The sequence below is a fragment of the Lucilia sericata genome, unplaced genomic scaffold, assembly GCF_015586225.1.
Source record: "Lucilia sericata isolate MDLA Ls3-8-SP2 unplaced genomic scaffold, ASM1558622v1 Contig000665F_arrow, whole genome shotgun sequence".
NCBI lineage: Eukaryota > Metazoa > Arthropoda > Insecta > Diptera > Calliphoridae > Lucilia > Lucilia sericata.
Window position 1 is genome coordinate 48,569 of NW_023994670.1, and position 12,564 is coordinate 61,132.

General features: G+C 31.9%; 1 protein-coding gene across 1 annotated transcript in view; it reads right to left on the reverse strand.

Moving 5' to 3' along the window:
* Nucleotides 1-12,081, reverse strand: part of LOC119607157 (retinol dehydrogenase 13) — a 48,769-nt gene extending 36,688 nt beyond the window's left edge. Inside the window, exons 1-3 of the mRNA XM_037960959.1 lie at nt 11,582-12,081; nt 2,391-3,100; nt 1,749-1,812 (exon numbers count right to left, since the gene is read on the reverse strand). Of these exons, the coding sequence (XP_037816887.1) occupies nt 1,749-1,812; nt 2,391-3,100; nt 11,582-11,679 (872 nt within the window). The 5' untranslated portion in view covers nt 11,680-12,081. The remainder of the gene's footprint in view (nt 1-1,748; nt 1,813-2,390; nt 3,101-11,581) is intronic.
* Nucleotides 12,082-12,564: the final 483 nt, after the last annotated feature.

Below are 12,564 nucleotides of genomic sequence, written 5' to 3' on the forward strand. Positions count from 1 at the left end.
CTTTACGACTTAAGTTTAACTGAAATGTTTAGACAATTTTACGTAAAATATGTATCTGCTGTAGCGCTGTGGATGAACGTTGCAAAAGGCCGTTTTTTCCCAAAAAAAATCCTATATTCTTTCTTTTATAGAAACAAATTTTCTTCGGGACTATATACTAAAATATGGCTCATGAAAGTGGGCAATGCCCCGCCAGCCAAACTTGGTCAATTTTGAAGAAAAAATTTGATTTAAGTAAAAATTCTACACAGAGGGAAAAACTGATAGAAAAGTAATAAAATTGGTACAATCAGTTGTTATAAGTGAGTTTATTACATTTGTTAACATTTAGACAACGGATGTGTATAAAATTTAAATAACACACATTTATCATTTTGACAAGACATCGTTGTCATTGCAACAACGCATTGTTGTCATTTTGATTACACATTTTGTGTCATTTCGACAACGCATCGTTGTTATTTAGCCAATGCAACGTTCTGTTTGACAACCTAGCGTTGTCACTCTAATAACACATTGTTTTCACTCAGAAAACACTCCATATAAATAAATATTATAAAAAAATTAAATTTTCTTAGTTTCTACCAGTCGTAGATCGAATTGGCTAAAAATTTACCAGGGTTGGGGGGTAATGACTACATTTTCAATTACAATTACATTTGAAGTAATTGTAATTGAAGCTTTACCAATTACCATTACTTGTAATTATATATTTGTAATTTTAATTGAAGTTTTGCCAATTACAATTACTTGTAATTGTAACTGAAGAATTTCCAATTACAATTACTTGTAATTGTGAATTTTGTTCCTTATAATTACATGTAATTTGTAATTATTAATACCTTAATTACAATTACAAGTAATTTCAATTGTAAACTTCAATTACAATTACAAGTAATTGTAATTGGAAAAACTTCAATTGCAAGTAATTGTAATTGGAAAAACTTCAATTACAAGTAATTGTAATTGGAAAAACTTCAATTACAAGTAAGTGTAATTGGAAAAACTTCAATTACAAGTATTTGTTATTAGTTATTGCTTAATTACACATTACAAGTAATTGAATTGACCATGTAATGAACTACTTTGTGTAATCATTAAACCCATGCCTGATATTTACATACATATTTATATAGCCCTATATGGTCCTTAAAAATATCAGAAGTCTTTTTGCTATCACAAGGTACGTAACGTTACCTTGCCTACCTAGTGGGCAATTTTATCAAAAATCAAATTTTTTGAAACACATTTTTCCGCTGTAGGAATTTCGTTATTTGTATATAGAAAATGAAAAAAACTGTTAACCATGTTATTTTAGACAGATTTGGATCTATAAATGTTCAAAATTTTGATTCCATATATTTATCGAAATTTTACATTTATATTTGTGATTTTAAAAAAATTTCATAAATCATGTTCTAATAAAAGATCGGTTAAAATATTATTAAAATTTAATCCCACCCAAAAAAAACTTTGTTACTACACATTTTCGCAAGCTTAACGTTTTTGAATTTATGTCGCCACCCTACTGTACATATTTCCCTAAATAAATATAAAGCTTGTTGCAAGGAAAGGCGAAACGAATTTAATATCGCAACGTTTACATCACACACTCTCGTATATAAAAAATGAATAAAATTTAAATGAAGTATAAATAAAAAATTGTAGTTGTATGCAAATGAAAAAACAACAATAATATTAACAATAAAAAAATAATAATAAAAAAATATTATTAAGAAAAAACTTACTTTCTCAAATGTGAGGTGCCACGTACCAAACCAGGTGTACAACAATTTACGGTGATTGAAGTTTCTGCATAAAAGAACAAGTTGCGAAAAAAAAGAAAGAAAAGTAAATTTATTTAAATATGAAAAGTTGTTTAAACATTTTCTTTCTTGTTAACAATTCAATTACAAAAACACATTGTTGAAATTGGAGTTTTTTTGTTGTATTAGAAAATTTTAAATAATTCACGAGCGGATATAAAGAAAAAAAGAAAAAAATGTTGAAAATTATAAACAGAATTCTAAATGGTATAGTTAGTTATTAAGCGTTTAGATAATTTAGTTGCTAGAGCATATTTTTGCATATTTTGGTGTGTTTTTGGCATATTTCTGAATATTTTGTTATTAAGTTTTGAATTTTACATATATCCCACATTTTTTACATAAAATCCTAGCCCTGTTTATACAATAAATCAACTGCATTTCAAACACTAATGTATTTCAAACGAAATTTTCCTAAACTTTACTTTTTATGTAAATAAAAGGTAAAATTTGAACTCTAATCAACGTGTTTATTTCATTTAATTGCGCCTAAACTTTATAACATTGCCATACGTGTTTGAAGCAAAATTTTTCTCCATTTATTACATTTTCTCTATTACTCACCCTTTAATTCCCGGGCCATCCAACGTGTTGCCAAAAGTACTGCCAATTTGGAATGTGAAAAAGCATCGCGTGCATGATACTGTACTGACCAAGTGCCCACATTTAATGGATCATCAAAATCCATTTTACCAGCTGCATACGCGTGAGCTGTCACATTTATTATGCGTCCATTTGCCGATTTTCGCAAATGACCCAACAGCAGGTGGGAGAGCAAGAAATGTGACAAATAATTGACTTGTAAATGCTGCTCAAAGCCATCGATTGTCGTTATGTGTGCTGGTGCGAAAATGACACCGGCATTGTTGATTAGTATATCGACTCGTTCAAATTCTCTCGTTATGTTGCGTGCAAAACGATGGACACTATCAAAGGAACGTAAATCCAAGTAACGTACTTCCACAAAGAACTTTTCATTCATTTTAGTCGTCTGTGTTGCTAGAGCTGTTGTTGTATTTGTATTTACACTGTTGTCATCTTGTGGTAGTTTTGGTCTTACTGGCACTATAACCGTACAACCCAGTTCACGTTTAATGACTCTAGCCGCCTTTTCACCTTCCTGCATATTACGACAGGCCAATATGATACGTCCACCACGTCCGGCCAATGCCTTAGCTATTTCATAGCCAATGCCAGTATTGCCACCCGTTATAATTACAATTTGATCCTTAATTTGATTGTCGTTTGGACAGCGTTGACCGCTCATTAAGGTTCTAGGAGTTGATGAAATAGAAAAATAGTACATAACAGAAATATTACAAGAGTTTGTGTTTGAAAAATACATTTACATGATTGTAAGGTTGTTAGTTTTGTCATAGTAGTTTTAATAAAGTGCAGCAAATTGTTATTTGATTGCATATACGTAAAAGCTATAGTGGTGCGTGTTTTCAAATTCAAATTTTATTTAGTAGAAACTGCTCAATAGGCCCTACTTTATAGTGATTTGAGCAAAACATATATGCATTACATATAATTGTCAGACATCTAGTCCAGTTCTGGTACTTTGAAATTCCAAAAATACCATTTGAAGAACAAAAAACTACCAAAAATTCCCCTTTTGTATAAATTCTCAAGAAATCTATCTCAATATTAAAGAAAATTCAAAAAATATTATTGAAAGAACGAAAAAGTATTAAAAACTATAATTTGGAAGTACCGTTTAAAGAACGCACAGTCCTTCAGAATCTTTAATTTTTGGAAATAATTCGGTATCTCTCGAACTTTTACGAAATAGTTCAAAAGAGATTTTTTCGAAAACACAAATATAAAATTTGAATTAATGTAAAATTTTAACGTATAAATATATCGAAAAACAATTTTGATATATAGATACAAATCTTTCTAAAATAACGCCGTTAACAGTTTTTTAATATTCTACATACAAATACCGAAATTCCTAAAGCGTTTAAAAAAATTTGTTTTTTGATAAAAGTGCCCACTGTGACGTTATTTACAGTGTGACAGTAAAAATACTTCTGATATATTTAAGGACCATATAGGCCTATATAAATATAGAGCCATTATGAGGATCGATGCTTTGCGTTTTAAGAATTTTTTACTCAAACCAATTATTTTCTTCAAAATTGACCAAGTTTGAATGGGGCTAGCTTACATGAATCATATTTTATTTAATATTATGTTCTCTTTCCGGATCAAGGATAAGATAACTGTTGAGAAGTTTTTTTTATCAGGAAATCAAAGGATATTTAATAACAAAATACCTACGACCCTCCGTAGACCCGCCATTTAAAAAACCAAAGTATTCTGCGCTTTTCAAGGACCTTTCGTATGACCAGCAAAATTGCGTATATTTTCTTTGTAAGGGAAAACGACAAAAATCTCAAAAAAGGATTTTTTATACCCAGCATCAAAAACCCACCAAACACCATCTGTTTTAACATATCAAAATTTTTCAAGACCCCCAAAAGTATAAATATATATTCTGGCTTCTAAGACGATTTAGCCATATCCTTTCAGCTGTATGTTAAAAACACGATAGAGTCCGAACAAAAAGTGCTAAAGTTCAAAAAAATTTCCACAAATATTTCCAAATGACCCACGTTATCTGATAATGAAAATGGGCAGCATCGGTCAAAGATCACCTAGCGCCCATATAAGTACCCGAAAATAGACAGTCAAAACAAACTATAGCAATAAAATTCCACAAAAACTAGTTTCATGGTATCCAAAAACTATTTACCAATTTTCTGAGGATCTGATATAAAACCGCCTTCAGATAATGAATCAAATGTTTGTATTAGTATCTGTCCATAATTGACCTTACTCCCCATATAAGATCCTCTCCAGAAAACAATTTCAAGGCTTTTTATTGCCTTAAAAATTCCGCCATAGCTATGAAATACAGATCCACTTTAACACTTATTATTTACTGGCTTTAATATACATGATGATGGCATGGTGAATTCGAGAAAAACTAGTTTTTCCACAAATGTTTTGAGGATCGGCTCTTAATTGATTCTATTCTCCATATAACACTTACACACAACTGTTTACCATTAGTAAACAGTTCCAAATATTGAGTATTATAATAAAAGTGGACAAAAGATATTTATTTTTAATAAAGAAACACTCTTTAAAAGAACTAGATCCATGATGGATCCAAATACTCAATAGAGATACAAGCCGAGAAGGTTCAAATCGCCGGCGGCTGGTCGCCTGTAGTATTTTACAAGCCGCGTCGCCGCCAACTTCTTTCGAAAGTTGGCTCGACAATTTAGTTGGGTCGACAATTTAGCCGCCGTGGTTACGCCGCCGCCCCCGATCACTTTGCATCGGCTTGTATCTCTGGTCCTATTCCAATACTGGACACGCTCTTACTTTCTGAATTTAAACAAGTAAGAAGGTATAGTCGGGCGTGGCCGACCATATGATACCCTACACCAGTTATGAATATTAAATGTGATTTATTTTTCATAATAAAGCATTTATCTTCAATATTCCCTTGTTCCGATACATTTAAGCAATTTATGGATGAAAAACTAATTTTCTGAAAGAGGCTTTAATGGGGGCTAGGGGCAAATATGGACCAAGCCCGATAAAATTTTGTGAATATATTTATATTTACATAATATTTTATTGTGCTGAATTTCATCGCGATATTTGTGTTTATAAGTTAATTTGGGACATTCAAGTAATTTTCTGAAGGGGACTTTGTATGGGAGCTAGGGTCAGATGGGGCCAAATCTTTATGAAATTTGGCAGGGTCATTAAGACTTCTATAAAACTTATTTGTGCCGTATTTTATCGATATATCTGTATACTTAACATAATTATGAGCTCCGAAGCCCTTTTCGGGGGGTTCTGTTCTATGGGGGCTAGGTGAAATAATGGACCGATTTTAACCATTCAACAGGCTTCGTCCTTGGGTCAAATAAAACGTGCGTGCTAAATTTCATCCAATTATCTAGAAAATTGCGACCTGTACCTTGCGCACAAGGTTTACATGGACAGCCAGCCAGACGGACGGACGGACATAGCTTAATCGACTCAGAAAACGATTCTAAGCCGATTGGTATACTTTAAGGTGGTTCTAGGAAAATCCAATATACCCTCCCCACTAAAGTGGTGTAGGGTATAAAAAGCACCTGACAGCAGTCGGTACAACGATTAGTATTGTTTGATCACATTTTTTTAAAGGACTTATTAATATGTTTTACGCGACTGTTAAAATACGGTCAAAATACATATTTATACTGATTTCTAACAGTTATTGGCACTTCTAATTTTGCTTTACTAACTTCGTTTGTCATCTATAGAAGTGTTTTCAGCTTTTTAAACTAAAGTTAAAGTAAACTTGCCACAAATCAATGTTTTCAATAAAAAGGTGTTCTGCTGTTGTTGCTGCTAAAGTTCGTTCTCTCTACATTTATTTTTGTTGTTGGTCGCAATGTAATTTATGGCTTTTGTTTGTGTTTTTAGTTTAACTGTGGCAAACGTTGGTTTCAACACAAAAGAAGCGTAAAATTGTTAATTTGTTTACGTATTAGTAAATGACATGGCCATGCGGCAATTGTGGTTTCTGCGACCTGTTTTTGTTATTGTTTGTTTTTGTTTTTTATTTCATTGAAAAAGGAAAAACTTCATTCCCAACTTTTCAATATAACGTAAAATCATCAATTTTCATATCATACTTACATGTGTATGTATAAGTATGGGTATGCAGTATGGGTACAGCAGTTCGGTCGGACCGTCCCATACTGCCTGGAAAACAAACCTAAGACAAAAAGCTTATGTTGTGACACTAAAGTGACAATTATCTTCACCCTCGTTTACAAAGAGTTCAACCATGACGAAAAACGAATTAGAACCAAACAGGTGGTTGGTTAGACATTAGTGGACATCACTGTATCTTTTGGATGCATTGACTCTTTGTCGAACTGCTGGGTGATGAAAGAATATGTTCATATACTTGCTACATGTTTCCTGTATAAACACATTTATATACAACATACATTCACTTATGTACCTTGCAATTTTGTATGGTTTATTGTAATTGTGTGTGTGTATGTGTGTGTATTTTTGGTTTGTTATGTTGCAGCAATTGTTTGTTTTTGCAACTACTGCCCATCTGCCTTTCTATATCCGCTGGCCTATAGTTCTTATTTATTTACAAGTGCTTGTACTACTACTGCTGTTGCCTCGTTGTGGCAAGTGGTTTCAACTATTTCACTTCATAGTCCTGTGTTTTCAATGTATTTTATCCGTGTCCTGTTTTAATACCAATATTTTTCTTTTGCTGTCGCTTTTTTTTACCAATACCACTAGCAACCAAGTTGAAATCTGTCACTTAACATTCTATTTTTTGTTATTATTAATTTATCTTTTTTATAAATTTAATTTTTTGCTTTTTTTAAAAAAAAAGAAGTAAAAATATGTTGTTGCCATTTTTTATTGTTGTTATTATTTTCACGCGAATGTGGGTTTTATTGAATCATCGAGTTGTGGTAAATTAAATTAATTTATGGGCAATTTTATTTTTTTATTTTTATTATTAAAAGGTAATTAAATATAAAAACATCATGGATTAATAAAATAATATTCATAAAAATGTAGACATGTTTCATTAACATATTTTTTTTTCATTTTTTTTTTGTTTTTCTCATTTTTTTTTTGTTTAAAGTTATTTATAAAAACAATGGTTTTATAATTTTTTTATTTTTTATAAATTGTTGACTTTATAGTTGTTTAACTACTGTGGTTGTGTATGCAAATGTTGCATATTTGAAGGCATATTGAGACGCTTTATCTATAATCTGGTATGAGGTACTCCAAAAGTTTACGTAGTCATTATACCTTACATCACTATAGAAGAGAGGGTATTATTCGTTTGTACTGTTGTTTGTAACAGCCAAAAATATTGGTCCTACACTCACCTTAAAGTATACTAATCGTCTCAGAATTATTTTCTTAGTCGATTTAGCTATATCCGTCTATCCGTCCGTTCGTCTGTGTGTCCATGTAAACCTTGTGCGAACGCTACAGGTTGCACATACTCTTCTTTTGACCCAAGGACGAAGCCTTGTGAAAAAGTTCCATTATTTTGCATAGCCACCATACAACCGTACGTCTCGAATAGGGCTTTTGAGCTCATAAATATGTTAAATGTTCTTGTGGTAACGTGTCATAATGTCCAGTGACATAATGTCCATATATCTTATGACACACTATAAAGCGACATAATGTCCATGGACATTATGTCACTTTTTTAAAATGTCATAATGTCCATGGACATTGTGACACTTTTAAAACAGAAATGTATTGGAAAATTTGTTTAAAATTTAAGAAAGGGACACTCTTATCCCGAAAAGAATTGCTCCTAAATTTGGTGTACGTTACATTTTGGACTCCTATTAAAATGTGTCCTGGATAACCGGCGTTCGGCCGGCCGCAGGGTTTTCAAACTCTGGGGTATTTCGAACACCGGCTTCGCCTTTTTTGATAAATGGAGTGTTTGAAATCCATGGACTTTATGTCCCATTGCTCATGGACATTGTGACACTTTTGAAATTGTCATAACGTCCATGGACATTATGACTCAATTTAGTGTGTCATAACGTCTATGGACATTATGACACTGGACATTATGACACACCACCTGTTCTTGTATTTCTCCAGAAATCGGCAAAACTTAGTTATATATTAATCTTAATGTAACTGCTGATTTTCATAATGATCGGCCCTCCCTCATACAAAGACCTCTTCAGAAAATGACTTGATGATCAAAATTCACTTATAAATAGTAATGATAATTTGTATATATAACTTTAATGTAGACATAAATCCCTGGCCCCATGTAGCCCCACTTTTAGAAAATCTCTTTTTTGTCAAAAGTTGTTAAAATTAATTAAGGTAAAAATTTAATTAAATACTTTATTATTAAAAAATAATCAACATTTTTAAAATAATCAGTGGTGTAGTGATAGCCTATGGTCGGCCATGCCCGACTATAAATTCTTACTTTTTTGTGGAGAATGAAGAGGAATGAAAAGAACAAGCTAAACATATTATATATTAGTGGATAGGAAATTTTTTATCTTTTTCAAAAAGACGTATCGTGGTGTCATTGCAATCCCGAGGAAAAGAGAGACCGGTACCAGTACCTCTAGTCTGCCGGGACTATAAACTAATGATGGTCAAATTTATCCCGGGCCTTTCCTTGGATTGATTTGACATGGGGTCGAATCAGAGAACTACATAATTTGGTACCGGGGAACCAGGTAGAGTTCCGGACTTAATGTTGTCCAGATTATTGTAGAGGTCCGTTCGGTATGCAACTGGTGGCTGTAGTTTGATATAAAACTCGCGGGAAGAGTATGTCGGTTTAAAGACTGATGTATAGTCTACAATTCTTAATAAATTCGGTGCTGTTACCTAAGTTAACAGATACCCAACAGATAAGTGATTGTGGGAGTGAGCGTTTGCTGAGTTAGTGTTAAGTGTATATGATACAGGATGCTTGCAGGGTATACGGAAGTTACCCACCCTAGAATGAGTGTGTCGGATGTTATTCTCTATGAGAGAGTTGTAAGAAAGAGAAGTTTGCTGAGTTGAAAGGTGATGGAATGAAAGGTTTGTTCAGGATTTACTCTGTTCATACCAGATTAATCACTTCGGCTTATTTGATAGATTCGTGTTTTGGTCATCCCATCTGTGCGGTTGTGAATGAATGTGATGTTTTTGTATCTCGGCAGTTAAGCAACGGGTCAGAAATGATCGGATATTAGATAGGTCGAGTACTTGAGCAAAGGGCTTGTTCATGGACCGGCAGAACCATGTACAAAAATTGCCACCGGCATGTAAGAAACACAAAGAGTATTGGTGAGTTGTTAGTCAGCCCAGTGGTTGAAAAAGTACCAACGTAAGGCCAACAGGATAGGTGATCCACATCTTTACGCATGAAACGTATAACATACAAACTCACGACATCACGGCTTAAGCTATGTACCCAGCAAAAACACGTACTTGTACTTACTCAACAACTTACTTTTCAATGACTACTACATACTACTTTGAATACAAATAATATATTATGTAAGTACTTACTTTTCAGCCTTGAATTTTCGAACTTTGTTTCTAACACAAATTAAAAAAAAATATTTGTTTTTGTGAAAATGGAAGCAGTGGACGTATCCTCATAGATAATTGTTTTTCCCAGAAACAAAAGAACTAGTTATGTAAACTCCTTATTTGCAGGCAATCGTAGTAAGTACTTACTTAACGCCCTATTTGTACTTTTCAATGTAAGTTTTTGCTGGGTACATACACACAATTGTCGAATCTTACAATGTTATCTGAAAACTTTTAACAACCATGAGAACTAACAATTTTAGTCTTGCAACGTTGTCAGAATGACACTATTGTCACATAAATTAAAAGAAACAAAAGTGAAACAGTTCTGGCAGTGTCTAACCACAGATGTGGCAACTTTTGCCTGACATCAGCGCGAACTGACAAATAATTTTCTTACAATGAAATTGTAAGTTTTCATTACAATCGTCGGAACTAACAATTTAGTAGTTGCTTACAATATTTCATAGACAGTACCTTGCCATCATATTGCCAGATCTGACAATGTCTAACCACGGATGTGGTGGCAACTTTTGCCTGACATCAGCGCGAACTGACAATATATTGTCTTACAATGAAATTGTAAGTTTTCATTACAATCGTCGGAACTAACAATTTAGCAGTTGCTTACAATATTTCATAGACAGTACCTTTCCAAATCTGACAATATTGTAAGATCTGACAACCATGCACAGAGGGAAAAAGAAATATACACGCCTGGTACCAAATTGACATCAAAGATTTTATAGTTTTTCAATAACATCCGTTGTCAAAGTATATATGTACATACGTACGACAACACTATGTAATGTTGACAATGCAACGTTGTCAAAATTGCAACAATTTTTTGTCGAAATCTAAATTTTATACACATCCGTTGTCTAAATGTTAACAAACGTGGTAAGCTTACTATTAGCAACGGATTGTTTGTCAATAGTGAGCTTAGCACGTTTGTTAGGATTTAGACAACGAATGTGTATAAAATTTAGATTTTGTCAACAAATTGTTACAATGTTGTCAATATTACATAGTGTTGTCGTACGTATGTACTTTGACAACGGATGTTATTGATAAATTATAAACAGTTTGGTGTCAATTTGATACCAGGCGTGTATATAACATTCTTATGCGTCAATACAAATACAATTTTCTCTCTTGCACTTGCTAACGCAAAATGGCCAAAGCATAAATATAAGTTCTTATGTATATAATTATATTTAAGTCATTATCAAAGCACTTTAAAGTAATAAAGTAAACAAAATTTGTATTATAAATTTGCTCTTAAAATCTTTCATCATTTCAATATGAAACGTGAGGAAAAGAATACATTTTACTATTGAGTTGTAAAATAATTTCTATCGTGTTAAAATTTTCATAATAATTGAGTAATATTTAAAAAAAATTTCACAACTGAATAAATAAAAATTGTGATTCTATAAAGTAAAAGAGAAAAAATCCTTTGAAAATAAAGTTACAATAAAATCAGACTGCACGTATACTTCAACATAGGCATGGAATATTTTGCAGCAATTTTTATTTGTCAAATATTTTTTGGAAAATACATTTACTATTGGTGAATATATATTTATTGGTTTGTATCAACTCACCGTATTATAACTATAATACAAACCACCAGGGCCGCTATTGCAGGCCACCAGGTTTGAAAAGGATCTGCATTTTCAAGAAGCGATTTGAGTTCATCCATTTTTCAATATTATTCTTCTTTAAGTATTGTGTAAATTTATCTATTCTTTAGCTTTATTTCTTTCAAACAAATTTAAAAGTTAGCCTTTTGTACTGTTTTTCGTGCTGCTGTATCAAATCAAATCTCTAAAGACGGGCACTTTTTCATTTAAGTTTTTTTCTTTTTACTTTATTTTATTATTTTTTTCTTTTTGCGGTTTTATCTTTTAAGCACAAGGTCACGTTTACTTTCTTTTTTTTCAGTATTTTATTTGATGCTTTTTTTTTAATTTTTTTTTTTTATTTTCACTCCAAAAAAAAAACTTTTCTTAAGCACCAAACTTTTATTTAGCCTCCCTCACCCGCCAATTACTGAAGTAACAATGACACGTTTTTTCTTTATTTTCAATAAAAAAAATTTAAATCTAACCCCCTTTGAAAGAACAAAAACAACAACTGAAAAGTAACGAAAAACTAAAACTAAACTAAACTTTTATAAAATCTGCAGATACATGTTCTACTAAATACGAAAATATGAACATTCATTCATTCATTCATTTACTCATTCATTCATTTGTTCTCTCTTTTTTCATTTTTAGAATTTCATTTGATTTATGTGTGTATTAGTATTTATGTATGTATCTATGTATGTATGTATGTATGTCTGTTTGTTAGAGTTTAAGTGTTATTCTGACTACAAATTCAATTTGAATTATTTTTTAGTTTTGTTGAAATGCAGATTTATTACAGATTTTTATTGGTTTGGTTAAAAAATAATTTCGTTTAAATAACCACGTCATATGGCCAATGAAATCACATGTAAACTGATTTCGCTCGTTTTCAATACCAAATTAAATGAGATTAAATGATTGAGAATGATAGAGAATATTTGTTGAGGTTTTCAGAC